The 19,654-nt window shown below is 38.8% G+C and overlaps 1 protein-coding gene across 7 annotated transcripts in view; it reads right to left on the reverse strand.

Moving 5' to 3' along the window:
- The window catches only part of GABPB1 (GA binding protein transcription factor subunit beta 1), a 59,253-nt gene that overhangs the window by 23,773 nt on the left and 15,826 nt on the right, over nt 1-19,654 (reverse strand). For 4 of the 7 annotated variants that reach the window (XM_056135389.1, XM_056135388.1, XM_056135387.1 and 1 more), the window contains exons 2-6: nt 7,455-7,562; nt 3,258-3,425; nt 1,883-2,077; nt 663-810; nt 45-158 (exon numbers count right to left, since the gene is read on the reverse strand). In XM_056135389.1, the coding sequence (XP_055991364.1) occupies nt 45-158; nt 663-810; nt 1,883-2,077; nt 3,258-3,425; nt 7,455-7,562 (733 nt within the window). The remainder of the gene's footprint in view (nt 1-44; nt 159-662; nt 811-1,882; nt 2,078-3,257; nt 3,426-7,454; nt 7,563-19,654) is intronic. The other 3 variants (XM_056135393.1, XM_056135392.1, XM_056135394.1) reach the window with 2 other exon arrangements.

Genomic DNA, 19,654 nt, shown 5'->3' on the forward strand with positions numbered 1-19,654 from the left:
GAATCTCTTACTTCTAATACATATTTCTGACGTATTTTTCTAACCTGGGGTTTCTGAAGAATTGGATAAGGGAGCAGACGCTTCGGCTAAGGCAGCTAATGTAGCTAATACTGATGTAGAAGAGTTTCCAAACTGAACAGCAGACACACCTGTTTCATCTGTAAGAAAAGAGGAAAACGTTTAGAATTTTTGATGACCTTAATTTAATGCACTGCTCTGCTACTCTATCTGCTTTATTCGTTTTTTTCTTCTTTTGGGGAAAGTATCCAGCTTTACTCAAATCTTACGCCTGGCTCTGAAACTCAGGGATCATTTCTGGAGGGCTCAGGGGACCATGGGGTGCCAGAAAATCTAAGTGAAACAGCCATGTGCAAAGCAAGTGTCCGAACCACATACTGGTGCTCCTGCCCTGCTTTATTCAATTCTTACATGATGTTTGGGTAAAATTTCTTTTGGGGAAAACTCGATCTCTTAAAGACAACATTGCAATATCACCTTTTAATATTTTGTCTTATTAACATGTTTTCTTGTCAATTTCACTAAAGAAAACCAAAGTGACTGATAAAAGAATCTTACCCTCATTCTCCACGAGTCCTTTCTTAAAAGGATGAATACTACCAAAGCATAAAATCCCAATAGCTATCCTATATGCATCTCAATACCTGTGGCCTTGGATGAATTTTCTGAAGATACCAGACCTGTTAGGTTCACCACCCCTCCAGGTCCAATGATAAACTGTGGTGTTGCTGCGTGTATCGTCACAGTGTCAGGACTCTCTGGGTTTGTGTTGATTTGGTTCTGCATAGCAATCTAGGGAGCAAATCATGTTTTCAGAACTGTATCAGGACACACAGCAGGGCCTCTTACAGCAGTCAAAAACAGATATACTGAGGGGCATAATCTAATTCAGACATCATTATTTATGGCTACTGAAAATAAAGTAGTGAATCACACATATGAATTTATATTATAAATTTCCCTGTAAGGGAAACAAAATAAGGACGGCAAAATCCCAAGAGGAGAAATTGGCACATAAACTTTTTATAGCATAAATCAGAAGATAATCTCCTACCCAGAGACCATAGAAATTAATTTAAGTCAAATTATTTAATATGTAACGTAGCACTTCCTGTAAGAAGCATGTCCTTAAAATAAGGACAGTGGTGGAGGACCCAGGGCACTTTGGTGGTGGTAAGGTACAGAAACTGTACATCAAAACCATAAAAAGTAACACTATGTAAACATGCTATCTAAACTAAAATAAAAATAAAGCAAATAAATAAAAAACATGCCATTCCAATTAACTCTTCTTCATCTTCAACCCTAGGCCCAAGCTGCACTACCAGGATTGAAAGACATAGAAGAGACATAGTAAAATTCATTTTCTTGCACATACAACATCTTTCAATAACTAGCTAAAAGTTCAATAGTCAAACAGTCTGAGAGAAGGAGTTGACTGGAAAGGAGTAAGAATATAAACAAGAGGCAGCAGGAAAAATGTTAATTTTTATCAATAATGTCTAAATGAAGAAGAGAATAATACCAATGTTTAGAAAAACTTGGCCAGAAGTCATAAATAACTATGCTCACAGATTTTTGACAGCAGAAAATTAGAGTACAACAGACCAAAAATCATACGGCATCAGTGACATAAAAATAGAATAAAATGATTCATTAACTTGAAAGCACAAAATAATCTCCTTTTCTAATCTACTAATATTATAAGCAAAGATTGATCTTATAATTGGAAAAATAAATAGCAATAAAGAAATGAGAGAAGAAAAGACATATCCAAATTAACCGAGTCTAAAATGAAAAGCCACAAACTAGTTCAAACCATCGTATTACAGACTATTTTATTGTCTTAAGAGCCAAACAGTACCTGTAATATCTCTGCTAAATCTTCATTCCCATTGTCTATTGAAATGTCAAATGCAGTTTTACAAAATTTGCTTTGCGTGTGTACATCAGCGCCATATTTGATCAAAAGTTCCACCACCTCCTGATGATTATGCTCTGTGGCCCAATGTAGAGCTGTCATCTTTAACATGTCCTTTGCATTGACATCAGCACCATGCTACGAAAATAATTCAAAATAAGAGCTTTCTAAAAAACGAATTCTAAAGAGCACAGGATAGGAAAATAGTAGCCACTAAGCACTAAAGCAAGAATTTGCTACTAGCACGATCTACTCCGATTTTCAGGGATTAGAAAATCTGTTCCAGGAATCACAACCCATCTGTCACATAATCAATCTTCAATTATACTGAATTCCTAATTAATTTCCTTCTAAAGACTGCTACAAACACACACACACACACACACACACACACACACACACACACACACACACCCCCCTTTGAGTCATCTCCCTCCCTGGCCCTTGCAACTAAATTACATTTCCAGATATATCACTAGATTACTGTGACTAGAAGGGCTAGAATGGTATTAGAGATGAAGGAAACTATAGGTATCCCTGCAACATTCTTTAATTCTACACAGAATCTGTTCCCCTAACTCCTTATTTATACAAAATAGCCTTTGTTTTAAAAACCAGCACAGTACAAAGAATTAAAACAAAGCTATCTAGAAATACAGTTGGCTATTAAGTACCAAAATATAAATGTGCTCTATGAATAACACACCGATTTAAAGACAACACATACACAGGATGTCAATTTGGATTTATAATGACTCCACGTTGAACTAACCATATTTTGTATATATTAGTTGAAATAAAATATTAACATTAACTTTCTGAATATAGCTAGCAGAAAGTCTAGAATTACGTGATTCCCATTGTGGCTTACATAGTATTTCTTCTGGAGAGGCTGCAGTGAGAGTCTAGAACAAAACCAACTGAGATTATCTAAAATGATAACTGTCTCAGAATTTTTTCACATCACTCGTTAGCATTTAGATGATTAATGAAAATCCATATTATTCGTGCTTGTCTGTCAACCAACAAAGCCTAATGTTTCATTCCATGATCAAAACAAGTTTAAGCAAGACAAAGTTGTGGTCACTCACCAAAGGGAAGATGAAAGTTTAAAAGCCAGTTGTTTGATTTCACAAAGAACATTCCTGGATTTTTTAATTTCACAAAGGAAAACTATAGGATAATTTTTACCGGAATGGCTTGTACTCATAAAAATGATATAAACATCAGTAAACTACTAAGATGGCATTCAATAAAACTAGTTCCTCTTTCTCTATAATTTGAAAGGGGTCAACTTTTTAAAGAGGAAAACACATACCTTAAGCAATACTTCTACTATGCTGGCATGGCCCTCAGAAGCTGCCATATGCAATGGCGTTCGGTCCACCTTGGTTCTGGCATCCCTACTTACACCAGCTCGGAGAAGCACTTCTGTGGTGGAATAATGTCCGTACTGTGCTGCGAGATGAAGTGGAGAAGTTCCCAACTGGACCACAAAAAGGAGAGAGGAGATAGAGGAGAAAGGGGAGAAAAAGGGGTGGGGCCGGGAAAGGGAGAGAGAGGGAAGAAAATTAACATTTATAGTCATTTTAGATATGATTCTATTATTACCTATGTAATTATTTTGTTTACATAAATTATATTTTCTCTACATAGTAATTGGACAAGGACTTTACTACTGAGCTACAGAACCAGCCACTTCTTTCTTTCTTTCTTTCTTTCTTTCTTTCTTTCTTTCTTTCTTTCTTAAAAGGTATTTTTATTTCTCCTCAGTTAATTCTGTATGCAGAACATTACAGAAATCATATTTTGTATTCCCTATATATGTTGTGGCTTGTTCCATTCATTCAATTATGTACATATATTTCTGTCAACCTAATGTTATAATAATGCCATAATAATTTTTAGTTATTTTTATTACTGGCCACTTCTTTCAATGATATTATTTTGGGGTTTGGGGTATCGACACCTGGTGATGTGCAGGGCTTACTCTTGGCTATATGCTTAGGAATTACTCTTGGCAGTGATTAGGGGACCATAAAGATACTGGAGACTGAAGCTGGGTCGGCCGCTTGCAAGGTAAACACCTACCTGCTGTACTAGCTCTCCAGTCCACAATGTTGCATTTTTTTTTTAAAAAAACTGAGTTATAATTGACATACAACATTGCACTCATTTCAGATATTCAACATAATAATTACATATATATATATCAAATGGTCAACATAAAGCCTAGTAACACTCTGTGGCATTATTTTTCCCCCCCTGAGAGCTTTTTTGCAGGGGGCGAGGGAGTAGGTGCTTGGCACAGAACCCCAAGTCTCACACATGCAAGGTAGGTGCTTTGTCACTGAGCCATGGACCTTGTCCCCTTTCATGAGAACTTTTCAATCTCTTTACAACTTTCAAATATGCAACACCGTCTTATTAACCATCACCACCACATTGTACATTAACATTACTGGTATTATAACTGCAATTCTGTACCTTCCCAGACCCTCTGTAACTATTCTGCCCACACAGACAATCATCAACCTTGTTCTCTGAATCTATGAACTTGACTTTCTATTTCCTTTAGATTCCACATGTAAGATATCATGTTTATCTCTGTGTGAACTATTTCACTTAGAATAATGTCAAATCTTTATTAAATCACTAAACAAAATTAATTTCATCAGATTAAGAGATAATTCAGGAAGAATGGGATGATTTTCTCAAATCAACCACAGGATTGTAGGTTTATCTTCAGATTTTTTTTTTTTTTTTGCTTTTGGGTCACACCCGGTGATGCACAGGGTACTCCTGGCTTTGCACTCAGAAATTACTCCTGGCAGTGCTCAGGGGACCATATAGGATGTTGGGAATCGAACCTGGATTGGCCCCGTGCAAGGCAAATGCCCTACCCACTGTGCTAGCACTCCAGGCCCATCCACAGAAAATTTTTCACCTATGAAATTCTTATCAAAAATGTAGTAATACATTAAACTGCTTTGTAGAACTTTAAAAAGAAAATGACCCTGATTTTGTTCTTGTTCTTTTAGACTGCCATGGTGTCCATGGGTTACTCCCAGCATGCTCCCAGGGTGTCACACAGTGCTGAGGGTCAAACCCAGGCCTCCTGCCGTTTGGTCACCTCCCTGCCTCTCAAGTGATTTTTTTTTCCTTCAAGTGATTATTTTAAAGGATAACCATTTTTCAAGGGAAAATTCTGATCATAGGTGTACTATGAGTCAGGACAAACCTAAAACAGACCCCAGTGCTGAAGTTGCTTCCCACTGTACTCACAGCTACATTCACACAATAAATGGGAAGCACTAAAATGTGAATGAAGAGCCTTCTTTAACTGGGGGAAATTATATTAAGTTATACTGTGTTGCATGTTTTAGAAGCACAGAAAGTCCCTACAGCTCTGATTACCAAGGCACTGATATTCTAAAGAATCAAAATAGTTCACTAAAACATAAAATATGAAAAACCGCTACTGAATGCAACCAAGGTTTTCTTTAGACATTTTTTCATGGCAGGCACCATTCTAAGAATTTTAAATATATTAAGTAATGTAATCTCCTAACAGAGAAGCATTACTATCCTCGCCTGGCAGTGGTTACAACTAATTTGCCTAAAAGTAACCCAGTAAGTATGAATTAGAATCCAAAGCTAGTCTTGCAACATAGTAAAATTGAAAATCATTTACCCTAGGAATAATGATTGTACTACTATAAGTTTTGTACCATCGCTTAAATTTTTCTATAACTGCTCCTTTTTATACGTTGTTGTTGTTGTTGTTTGCTTTTTGGGTCACACCTGGTGATGCACAGGGGCTACTTCTGGCTCTGCACTCAGGAGTTACTCCTGGCGGTGCTCAGGGGACCATATGGGATGCTGGGAATTGAAGTCGGCTGCGTGCAATGCAAACGCCCTACCCGCTGTGCTATCCCTCCAGCCTCCATTACACTGTTAAAATGTAGTATTTAATGAAGGATCACAATAGCCTAGTTAGTACTCCTGTGGAATGTGACGTGATAATCAGATTAACGTTTTTCTTTTCTTATTAAGACCTTATCTTTTGTGTTGAAGACAGAAAATAAAATGTTTATACACATAAACAGATATAATACACACATACCTAAGTATATGTATCTTAGAGGAAAAAAAAAATACGGACTCTTAAAACCACCATCTCGGTCAAGAAATGAACACACTGCCTGCAATTTAGAAACCTTCCTGGAAAGATGTGCCATTTCCTAGTCACAAACCCCTCCCTCAGCCTGAGGTGATTATTAGTTTCAATTCTGTGATAAGTACTGTTTTATGTTACTGAAGGTTTTTACTGTTTTTTTTTTAAAACAATTACTCACATATCCTTAAAAAATACTCTGCTTTGTCCTGTTTCAGTTCTATTCAAATAGAATCATTCTGCATATATTATTTCTCTGTGATTTGGCTTTATTTGTTTAACATTGCTATGTTCATGAGATTTGGCCTCATTATTGGACTTAACTGTAACTCAATTGCCTCTGCTCTATAATATTCCACTGGCTAAATAAACCATAGTTAATTTAATCAGTAGGCTGCCTCTGATGAGCATTTGGGCTGTTCCCAATTTTTTGTTCTCATAAGTAATACTGCTGCTAAAAACAGTCTTAAAAAGTGTCAAGTACAGAACAAGATTCTTAAGATAACAACTGTTTCATAATGTATATAAATGTTCAAAAGTTACCAGGTGTAATCAAATGTCTCTAAAATGTCTATATAATCATTCTCATGATCCTTTTGATCTGATGTTTCTAGAGATGGGTTTTTAATCACCCTGCTGGGGATTTAGAGGTATTTCAATCTAAGAACTGCAATTTTTTTAATCACTCCAAGAAAAATCTTTTCCACTCTTATTTCATCCCTATTCTCAACTCTCATTGTGGATTTGTAATTCCATATAGCACATTTGTATTATATGTCAAACTTTCTCACACCATCTTCATGGCTCTTCTAGTTCCAGGAACTAGTCACTCTCAGTCCTGAGCACTGAGAGTTGGTTTTAAGTGGTTTCAACCCTAGTCATTACTCAACTTTATGATGTTCCTTTCTGCTCCCGGAACTTTGTCCCATTCATCCTGGAAAGCAACAGCCATGGAAAATATTTACCACCAGCTAAACTACCCAGTTATCATAACTGTTTCTTCTTAGAAGAAATGGGAACATTAAATACAATCTTATTATTTTCTGAATTATATACTATTCCCATATCAAAGAATATTAAGTATAAGCAACTATCTTTTACTTTTACCCTCCATTACAAAACTCCACAGATATGAAAAACTCTTTTGAGTTTAAATAACACAGCGCTCAACATCAAAGAAAATTATATAAGTCACTTCCTGGCAAACAGAGCTATGTCTAAAGTTGCAAATACAATTATAGAAATAAGCTATCTACCACTTTTTAAATATTGGCTAAATTTTTACCTGGAAATATTGAATAAGAAGAAAAATACTACAGTATTAAAGTCATTCTTTACCCAGTCTGTAGTAAAGGGAGCTCCATTCGCCATCAAAATACGAACTTCATCATCTTGACCTGCTCGCGCTGCTTCTAAAAGCTTCTTTCCCAAATCTACCAGGGACATCTAAACAAAACAGATGGCTTTAACATCAACATCTCCATTTGATAAACTATGAAACAACTAATAGTAGTCTATAATCTACCTCCATTTGGTACTAATAGAGGTAGATTATAAACTATAAAATATACAAAAGTGATTTAGATATGAATTTTTAGGAAAAAATTCTTTCTCATGAAATTTTTACTTAGGAAAATAAATTAGGTTTGAAAGGTAACAGAGGAACATTGTCTAAAATTTAAAATTGGTCAAATTTCTTGCCTTTTTATCAGAGGACTACATGCAATTACCTTAAAAGATTTTTTTTCACCATTTTTTAAAAGAGTTAAAACAATCTTGTTTTCACAGAAGTAAATAGAAATAAGGAAAAAAGACATTGTCCTATTTAACTGGTACAAATGGAAAGAAAGCTATCATAACTTCTGTTTGGCAACAATAAATGTGTTCTGAACCTAAATATAAGTATTTTCGACTCTTGCACAGGTAACATATTCTACACCTTCCAGAGTGCAACCGTACCATTTATCTATTGGTTTACTGTTTTGGGTTTTTTTTTAACTTGACTAAGAGTTGCCCACATTTTTAGAAAACGATGTCACCAACGTCAATGCCACTTCAGCACCAGGATTACCAATACTCTATTAAAAGAGCTTTCACAACAAATTCACAGTAATTCTATGTAAAGAATGGCAACCATCTGATGACCTCTTCGGCTATTTAGTGTAGTCTGCTCGAGTATCTATGCATTAAAATATATATTTTTGGGGCTAGAGAGATGGTCCAGTGGGCTGGCAGCATTTCCTGTAGGAAGCCAATAATGCCTGGGCCCTGGAACACAACCAGGCTCAACCCCAAGCACAAAATCAGGAGCAACCGCTAAGAACTAGGTCTGGGGTCTAAAACCAATACATAAATATATATGTATGTATGCATATAAATTTATATTATTGTTTTGCCTTTCTCCTTCCTATAATTAGCGCATATAGTAATCTTTTTTTAACATTCTAATAGGTATATTATCTTTAATTAGTATATATAAAGTACTTATTATAAAAAGACGTAGAGGGAGTAAGGAAGATAGTTCAAAAGGACTAGAGAGCAGGCATAGCACGTGCAAGGCCCTAGGTTCAATCTGGGCACTGAACGGCCTCTAAGCATCACTGGAGGCAGCCCTGGTGACCACCAGCACTCCTGGGAACTCCATTCATCCTCCATAAAAAAGAGAGCCAGAAGACAGTACACAAGTTAAGGTCCATCGAGTTGCATGAGGCTGAGTCTAGTTCAACCCCAGTACTACACAGTCCCCCAAGCACCAGCTGGTGCAGACATGAGACAGCACCACCAGGGCAGTCGAGTAACCCCCAGCACCACAGACCTGAGCAGACCACATCTTCAGGTCCTCACACTGAGCAGCCCACGTGGTTAGTGGAGTACTGAGGGGAGAGCCCGTGGGACTCCTGAGCACCACATGGGAGATCCCAGCCCCAGAGAGCAGCAATAAATCTATTAAGATTTAAAATCTGGGCCAAAGCGACAGTTCAACAGGCAGGTGCTTGCCTTGCATGTGGCCGACCTGGGTTCGATCCCCAGCAATCCATACAGAGCCCCACCACCACCACTATCAAGCATGACCAAGAGTGATCCCTGAGTGCAGAGCCAAGAGTAAGCCCTGAGCATCAGCAGGTGTAGCCCCCTCCCCCCAAAAACACAAACACAAAAGAAAGTCAATGGAAGGAAATGCACATGAAATAAAGTAAGACCAAAATCAAAAAGACCAAAATTTCTTGCCAAGATAATCAGTGAAACTCCAAACTTCAAATAATGAAATACAAGCATGCAGCAATTTTACTGTCTCAATGAGGCAAACGATACACATCTTAGTAGGATCCATTCAACCCTTAAAGGAACTCAACTTCATCAAGATAACAACCTGACTAAAGGGATAGATCATTGGTCCAGGCTGGGCCCTCAATTAATCATTATCTACACACTGCACTGTAGCACTGTCCTCCCACCGTTCATTGATTTGCTTGAGCGGGCACCAGTAATGTCTCCATTGTGAGACTTGTTGTTACTGGTTTTGGCATGTTGAATACGCCACAGGGAGCTTGCCAGGTTTTGCCATACGGGCAAGATACTCTCGGTACCTTGGCAGGCTCTCCAAGAGGGATGAAGGAATCGAAACCAGGGTCGGCCGCATGCAAGGCAAATGCCCTACCTGCTGTGCTATTGCTCCAGCCCTAATTTACACATTAAATCCTAGAAATAGATTTAAAGTAAACCACTTATTTTTAAAGAATTTTCCCTTCAGCCCCATACAACCTGAATTTTTCAACTCCAATTAAAATGTATTTTATTAAGATCTTAGAGGAAAGCTCTTAATATCGAAATGAAAAGGAAATTTTCTCATTCTGACAAAGATCTCTGTATGTTACAGCTGATTTTATAGTCAAATGTTGAAAGACTAACTTCCCCCCAAGATCAGGAAGAACACAAAACTACCTTTACCCTAACATATTCAATATTCTTTTATTGAATATATAGTCTTATATACTAGTGGTGGCTGGAGCGATAGCACACAGGAAGGATGCTTGCCTTGCACACGGCCGACCCGTGTTGGATTCCTCCGTCCCTCTTGGGAAGACGGGCCAGCTACCGAGAGTATCCTGCCTGCGTGGCAGAGCCTGGCAAGCTTCTCCATGGAGTATTTGATATGCCAAAAACAGTAACAACAAATCTCAAAATAGAGATGTTACTGGTGCCTGCTAGAGCAAATCAATGAACAACGGGAGGACAGTGCTACAGTGCTATATACTAGTGGTGGTAAAAGTGCAGCAATGGTGTAGATTAAAATAATAAAAGTTAATACTGTTGTAGTCTACAAAAAAAAAAATTGAAGGGGATGGGGGCTGAAATCAGTTACCTTCTGCTCAAAAAATACATTCTGAGAGCTCCATCTAGTGGTAACAGTCATTACTACTATATTTTAATGATTTTTTTTTTTTTTTGCAGTTCTGGGGGCTGACTGAATACATTTTTTTGTTGTTGTTATAGAAAACAAATTATCTAATGACTGAATACATTTTTAAAGCTTGGACAGCTATTTTCTTTAAATTTTTTATAATTCATAGCTCACAGCTGTTATAAGGCACCTTCTGGTAAGTTTACAAAACTATTAAGGTACTGGTTGGTTTTATGTGAATTATTACTTGCACTAGTGGACAATGTCAACCTCAGGGGCAGAGAAATAGAACATCAGGCAATGACACTTGCCTTGCATATGGCAGACCCAGCTTCAATCCGCGGCACCACATTTCAACCGAAGAGCTCGACCTGGAGCCCCACCAGGAATGGTCTCTGAGCAAAGAGCCAGAAATAATCCCCAAGCACCACCGAGTGTGGCTCCAAAACAACAACAAATGTAAAACTCTCACAGTCACAGTCACAGTCCTCCCGTTGTTCATCGATTTGCTCGAGCGGGCCCAGTAACGTCTCCATTAGAGATTTTGTTGTTACTGTGTCTGGCATATCGAATACTCTCGGTAGCTTGCCGGGCTCTCCGAGAGGGGCGGAGGAATCGAACTCGGGTCGGCCATGTTGGCTACATGCAAGGCAAACGCCCTACCGTTGTGCTATCGCTCCAGCCCAAAACTCTTACAATATATTAAATAATAAAACCTCTCAAAAATTTAGTATAGGGGATGCAGTGCTGCCAGAAGGTCAACCTGTGCCCATGAGGCGAGCGCAGCAGCAGCCGGATGGCTTCCTGATACCCCAAAATTGCCACTGTGCCTCTAGCCAGATTTCAATGACTCAGAACCAAGTTCCCTGAGAAATCAAATGGCAAAAATTTAGGTATGTGGAGTCACACCCAAAATCTACCTTTGGTTCAGCTATACAAGCTCATTTATTAGCACTGCTTCAGAGACCCATAAATAAGCCTCAAAAGAGATCAAAAGCTGTAGTAAATCTTGGACCCGGACAAATCTAAACAGACTGGGGTAAATCGGGAGGAGACAGGTCAGCCTGGTGCCTGCCCAAGAAGAGACCCCAGCAGTCGCTTGTGTCCACAATCCAAAAGTAAATACCACCATACCCACACCAGACTCCTCTGTCTCCGGATGGGACTCACCAAGACATGATCTGCTGAAAATTCAGTTATGCGGGTTATATGAGTGACACCTCCAGGCTTTCTAGGGGTCAGGATGGACTACCTACCCCCACTTCCCTGTACCGTGGCACTCACATCCACTCCCCAAAGCTGCCATCCCAGTTTAAAAAGCTACTCCCGTCTTACCGTCCCAGTAAAAATACTTAACACCCTGAACAAACAACATGACCTCTTAGTACCTGTATTGCAAACCGTAATGCACAAAAGGAGGGAGAAGGAAGTAGCTGCCGTATAGGAAAGTTGGGGTGGGGGCTTACTAGAGGATGGTGGGAGGGAAACAGGAGACATTGGTGATGGGAAAGGTACACTGGTGGAGGAATGGGTGTTGGATCATTGTATGACTGACACCCAATTATGAACAGCTTTGTAATGATCTCACGGATATTCAATAGAAACTTAAAAAGAAAAAAATTTAGAATAAGGTTGAAATATCATTCCTAGTCTTCATATGACATCCCATATGAAAACAACTTTAGGGGCAGAGAAATAGTCCAAAGAGTTGAGCACATGCTTTGCACGTGGGAGGCCCAGGTTTGATCTCCAGCACTGCATGGTCCCCTGAGCACTATCAGCAGTGACCCCTGAGCACCACTGGGTATAGTCAAAAAATTATGAAAAGGAAAAATAAACCCATAAATAAAAGTACTGATCTGCATCTTGCTAAGTCTTTATACTTTCCCATTTAATCTTAACAGTGTTATGAAGAACATTATTATCTACTTTGCAAAAGGGGAAAGTTAAAAGATTTACCAAAATGTATAGTTTTGGTTTCAAGTTAAGATCCATATTGCTTTAGGAGCAGAGCAGGAGAGCTCAGGAGCTTCTCCCACTCAGGGTTCAAAGGTCACTCTGATGGTGCCTAAAATGAAACTGGGCCTCCTCATGCAAAGCTTATACTCCAGGCTTGGAGTTATTTCCCTGATCCCAAGAGCCATATATATGGGGGGGGGGGGGGGGGGGTAGAGAATGCTCAGGGCGTACCCAGTGGTACTTAGGGCTTACTCCTGCCTCTAGGCTCAGGAATTTCACCTGGTGGTGCTCAGGGTACCGTATGGATAAATGGATGCTAGAGGCCAAACTCAGGTTGGCCAAGTATAAGGCAGATGCCCTACCCACTCCAGCCCCAAAATACTCTTAACTGTTCTCGATATTTCTACATCAGAGAGCAAACTTTCCATGGCCGCTTAAGGATTATGACTGTTGAATGTAGTTAGTATAAACAAGTGCGCTCTAAGTGTAAAACACCACATTTTGAAGACTTAGTAACAAAGAATGTGAAATGTTTATTTTACACCCTTTATATTAAAAAAAAATACTGTACAGTATGGTTAAACAAAATATTAAAAATTTACACCTATTCTTTAATATGGTCACTAGAAATGTTTAAATTACATAGCTCACGCTAAAGTTTATAATTCTACTGGATACTGCTGGGCTTTTGAACTCATTTTGGGTCACACCCTGTGGTACTCAGGGGTCACTTCTGGTGGGGATCAGGGGACCACATGTAGTGGCAGGGATGGGACCGTACCTACCTGCTGTAGTCTCTGGTCCTAGTACTATTCTTCAACCACCAGTTAAAACGTTTTGTTTGTAGACAGGGGTTGGGGGCAGAGTGGCTGTACTTTATAGAAGACACTACGTTTGGCTTTCATATTTCTACCTCCATTTTACTGTAGAACAGTTTCCCATTTTCCCATCTCCCTGTTTACTCCACCCGCTTTCCTCCTCCAAGATATTAAATGGCCAGTTCTACACCTCATATTCTGAGTTTTTCTGGTTGCTTCCTCAAGGTACTACTTCCTCAAGGTACTGATTTCTTTAGTCTCCTATTTATCTTATAATCTCAAAGCTAATTATCAGATTTGAATTCAGATTTCAATTTCTAGAAAAATATTTCATAACTGATACTGTGTACCACAAACTGAATCATAGTGGGAAGTGAATAAATTTTCATTGCTAGTGATATTAATGGGCTGGAGCGATAGCACGGCGGGTAGGGCGTTTGCCTTGCTAGCGGCCAACATGCCGACCCGAGTTCGATTCCTCCGCCCCTCTCAGAGAGCCCGGCAAGCTACTGAAAGTATTTCACCCGCACGGCAGAGCCTGGCAAGCTACCCGTGACGTATTCGAGATGCCAAACACAGCAACAACAAGTCTCATGATGGAGACGTTACTGGGCCCACTCGAGCAAATCGATGAACAGTGGGAGGACAGTGACAGTGATATTAATAATTAGGTTATTGTACTTTACTTCAAGACTGCTTAGCAAATCTGAAGCATGTACCACTCTGGCATCATGTGAATATAAAATTTTTGTCTAACAGGTTTGTATCCACTAATAACCTGGCTCAAATGAATTATTTTGTAACATATTATTGCAAATAGTAACCTTCTAATTCCTGTTTATCTGTTTTTCCTTATTCAGTTTCTGCTTTAAAAGACTATTTCTAAGTTAATAATTTTTGTAGTATGAAACAAGTATAACAGCCACCTCCATTTGTTTTATTTTTAATTGTTATATATTACTTCAATCAATTACGCTTCTTGCTCTCTCCACATTCAAACTGTCTTTGCCCAACAAGACTCTCTTCAGGATGGTTTTTATGCTTCTAAAAGTTTTCCTGCTTGTGACATAAGATGTCCCAAGGACAAATTCCCTGCCTAGATTTAGAATCAGTCATTTCTTTAAGGAGACGTGGATTTGAAGTATTTAAAAACTGAATCGGGGTGGTAGAAGTACTCTTATCTACCAAAGCAACACTGTTTCTGAGTCCTTTCAGTAGACAGGGCCAAGACTAAAATATGTTTGGGAAGAATGTATTTCTTAAAATTATACTGACATTTTCGTAATTTATGTTGAACATTATCAAATGTTTTGCTTAACTTCTCTGATCTTGTACTTGTATTTTTATTACATAGAATTCATTGGCCTCGGGCTGGAGCAATAGCACAGCGGGTAGGGCGTTTGCCTTGCACAAGGCAGATCCAGGTTCGATTCCCAGCATCCCATAGGGTCCCCCGAGCACCGCCAGGAGTCAATCCTGAGTGCAGAGCCAGGAGTAACCCCTGTGCATCACCGGGTGCCGACCCCCCACCCATCCCCCCAAAAAAGAAATCATTGGCCTTATCCTGCTACATATATCAAAGCATGTCAAAATAAAACTACCAGTGGCATAACAATAACACAAAGTTTAAGATTTCTTTGTAGTCCTTTTTGTCCTTGACATATTTATGTGACTTAGTTTGAGCTCAAGTTATCTGAAATAATGTTTTTCTCCACGCTTTTAACTACTTTTGATAAACACATAGGTTATTTATTCACATGTTTACAACTGTAAGGATTTTTTAAAACTTTCATTTGATTATAATTTCTGGATGTGTAAGATACATAATTTAAAAGTCAAAACTGAGTTAAACAGTTAGAAATCTCACTTTCCATCCCAGTTCTCTTCATACCATTTCTATCCTCCCCCCATGACAGGACAATAATTTTATTGTTTTCTGGTCTCTCTTTTTAGCTGGGGGCGGGGGGGGGGATGTTGAGGGGGCGATATAAACAAATAAGCATGGAGATTCTTACTCCCATATACTTCTTACATCAAAAGAATAAGATACATATCCTGTTACATACTTTGCTTTTTTTCCACTCACAGTTCTGAAAAATTCTTCAGAGATTTTTCTCATTTTCAGGCTCATTTCTTGGCATGTTGGGATAGGAGAGGGTTTTCAGGCCTTAGGTCCTCAGGGGGATATTTCTGGCTTTATATTTAGGAGTGATACTTGGTGTTGGAAGAACATATGTGGTGCCATGGATAGAAAACCAGGTCATACATTCATGCATACAAGTGTCTTACCTCCTACACTGTCTCTAGGCTCCTTGAGAAAGACTCTTGAGAAAACAACATGAGTAGAAAGATAAAGGAAAGAACAAAGGAAGGATTCCAGAGAAAAATCACCTAATGAATATGTCACTCTTGACTAATAAGCACCTTCACATATGCCTACAGAATTATCCCCCATATTGGTGTTTCTCAACCATTTTCCAAACATGGTACCCTTCCCATCCTGTTTTCCTCCCTTTGTACCCCCTATACTACAAATTGGGATCCCCAGTCTTATGCTGTGGACCCCTCCCCACCATTTATGCAATTTTCACCTATAGAATCTTTTTTTTAATGTAGGAGTACTGCTATTTATTCAGCCATTGATTAAGCTGATTGAACTGGGCATGAACTCCACATTTTTTTAAATTGAATCGCCATGAGATACAGTTACAAAGCTTTCATGTTCAAGATTCAGCCATACAATGATCGAACACCCATCCCTCCAACAGTGCACACTTTCCACCTCCAGTGTCCCCAGTATAAGCTACCCCCCATCCCAGTCCTCACCCTGCCTCCACGGCAGGCAATTTCCCCAACTCTCTCTCTCTCTACTTTTGGACACTATGTTTTGCTTGAATTTTCCCACCACCATTCAAGCCTGCCTGCCAGGGGCAGATGCTCGATCGTTTATTGTCTATTGCTCATACTGAATATCTTGGGTGCCGCAACCACTCGCTTCTGGAATCCTAGACTGAAAATGATTGGGTTCCAGAGACATTTCTGTAGGGCACTAATCCATTATGGTACTCAGTTGGGCGTCTCTGGACGAGGGCTGTTTCACCTATGGAACCTTTGGAATATCTTGGATGCTCACAGGAAGTCATACTTCTTCCAGTTGAAAAATACTGCTCTGGGGCTGAAGCGATAGCACAGCGGGTAGGGCATTTGCCTTGCATGCAGTCAACATGGCTGACACAGGTTCGATTCCCAGCATCCCATATGGTCCCCTGAGCACCGCCAGGAGCAACCCCTGAGTGCATGTGCCAGGAGTAACCCCTGAGCATTGCTGGGTGTGACCCAAAAAGCAAAAAAGAAAAAAGAAGAAAAATACTGCTCTATGAATCTTGAAAGAAAACAAACTTAAATTAACTTCCGAAGTGAAAAGATCTGACTTTCCAGTTTCCCTTGCAGCTACTGCACTACTAAATCACCACTACTCCAACGGATGTGTGCTCAAACACACACACACAAACAAAAACACACAAAGTAGGAGGCACACTTCTTATTCATTCTGCTAAAAGTAGCAGCAGAGTACAACAGTACTTTCTTCCTGAAATAAATTCCTTTTTTGCTTAAATTCACCAAAGATAAGTTTCTAGTACTCAGAAAACTTTTCAGTCTTCATTACAATCCAGGGATATGGGGGGGACACCAAGTACAAGAAAACTTGAAAAATAATCACAGAGAGATGAATGAGCTGTTTTTTATGTAGGCTCGCAAAAGCAATAGTGTAAACTTCGTTGTGTTTATTAGCAGCTGCTGGGATGTTCTAAACAGAAGAGTGCCATGGCACGGTTTACAGAGATTAGTTAGGGGCCAAAACCTGCTGTACTTAGGGCTACTCCCTGGCTCAGTGCTCAAGAATCACGTCTGATGGGGCTCAAGAAACCATTATGAGGCACCAAAGAGCTATCTAGAATTGGTCATGTGCAAGGCAGTTACCTAGACTCTTTATGTACACGACTTATATTTTTTGAAATGACATTAATATGGGTAACATATAAAAAGGGGCAAGAATTGGAACACCAATTGGAAAATATTTCAGACAAAAGCTGATGGTGTCTTAAACAGGATAATAACAGAGCTGATTACTTTTTCCTTTGTTACATATGCAGATTTAAATCTAGTCTTACTATGTGCTTTCCATATACCCCCTATTTAGGTTCTTTCTTGAGTTTTTAATTAACTATCATTCTACTCCCCCTATTAATTTAGAGGCTATATCCTATTTGTTTCTTCTAGAAATTTTATGATGTGTTGGAATCTCAAATTGAGTAGAATCTTTAATTCACTGTCCCCAAAGAACTTGCAGTTTTTGTAAGACCTAAGCAATACCTAACCAAATGCAATGTGTGGGTTGCTTGGCTTTCAATCAGAAGAAGTGTGAACGTTTTATAATTTTTTAGAAAAATTATTCCATATGATACCATAATGATGCAGCTGTATCTTTATATATTTGTCCAAACTCAACATATGAAAGACCAAGAATGAATCAAAATGTAAACTACATTTTTTTGGTGACTATGTATGTATATTTGGGGGAGCATGTCAATGTAACTTTATCAACTGTAACAATATTAATAACAGGAAGTTAAGCATGTACAAAGGAAGCTAGTGCATGGGGAAAATAATGCTTTTTCCCTTCAATTTTGCTATAAAATTAAACTTTCCTAATAATCTTCTAAAGTTATACTAGCCCTTTTTTCTGGATATGGTAATACCTACTTTTTAAGAGAAAAATATTTTTTATGGACTAAACACTTGGAATTTTTGTTTCAAAATCTTGTTAGTGTTGAAAAAATGGTTTAGTTTGTCCAATCTGTATACTTATTTTATGCCTATTTTGGAAAGGGTCCAGCTGCTCCTTATATACTGAAATATGCATTACATAAGCCACACTAGGATACCAACGTGGTAGAGTACATAGAATATCACACTTATTTTTTTTAATTTTCATTAGTGAGACACCATGAGGTACAGTTGTAGACTTCGAGCAAAATATCACACTTGAGAAAAAACATCTGAGTCCAAATGTCACAAGTCTACAGAAAAGTAATAATTACCCATTGAAAAGCATTACTATGACATATATCTTATAGGACTGCCCTAAGGTTTATGAGAGATTACCTATGTAAATCACCAAACAGGTACTGGTGTGCAAATATCTTGTTCTATTTCATTTTGTTCTTTCATCAATAACACTAACTTGGTTGAAGGGTGTACATGTGTTTGTGTATATGATTACTTAAAAACCCAGAATTACTGTTTAAAAAAAAAAATCAGGGGGCTGGAGTGATAGCACAGCGGGTAGGGTGTTTGCCTTGCATGCAGCCGACCCGGGTTCAATTCCGAGCATATCATATGGTCGCCCAAGCACCGCCAGAAGGAATTTCTAAGTGCAGAGCCAGGAATAACCCCCATGCATCACTGGGTGAGACCCAAAAAGAAAAAAAAAAAATTGCAGTGGCAATCTGAAAACCTTATTTTTCACAAGAGCTTTAGATGTACAAAGTCACCCACAGCCCCAATCACAAGCAAAAGGCCAAAACATCACCCCGTGGTCCTGGTAGAGTCCAGCTCCCCATCCCTTCCCACTCCCTCTCCCTATCAAAAACCCGAAATTTTAGTTCTGTTGTCGAGTCCAAGGCTTTCTTCAATTTGCCATGTCCATTCCCTTTGTTTCTTTATATACAACAAGAGATCATCTGGCAATTAAGCTTCTTGCTGACTTAATTCGTTTAACAAAACATCATCTGGTGCCATCCAAGTTGCCACAAAAAGGCAAGATTTCACTTTTCCTTACAGCTTAGTAGAAGTCCACTGTGTCTATCTCAGTATCTTTATTCACTCGTCTGTTGTTGGGCACTTCAGCTGTTTCCAGATATTTCCTATTGTGAATAGCACGACAAAGATCACAGGCGTGCATTCATCTTTTCAAAATAATGTTTTGGAGTTCTTGGTTTTGATAGCAAGAAGTGGAATCACTGTGTCAATTTTTAAATTTTGAGATGTCTTCATACTATTTTCCATAGAAGGTAAACCAAACAACAGTTGGGACTTGCTTTAAAATACTTGGGAAGATTTTATATATATATATATATGTGTGTGTATATATATATGAAATGAGATTAAGGTTGTTTTCGAAGGTAATGAGTACATGGGGTTCATAATACTCCTTTCCTGGGGCCAGAGCAATAGCACAGTGGGTAGGGCGTTTGCCATGCACACGGCTGACCTGGATTCGATCCCTGGCATCCCATATGGTCCAGGTGTAATTCCTGAGTGCAGAGCCAGGAGTAACTCCTGAGCATTGCTGGGCA

The sequence above is a fragment of the Sorex fumeus genome, unplaced genomic scaffold (assembly GCF_029834395.1).
Source record: "Sorex fumeus unplaced genomic scaffold, SorFum_2.1 ptg000111l, whole genome shotgun sequence".
NCBI classification, from domain to species: domain Eukaryota; kingdom Metazoa; phylum Chordata; class Mammalia; order Eulipotyphla; family Soricidae; genus Sorex; species Sorex fumeus.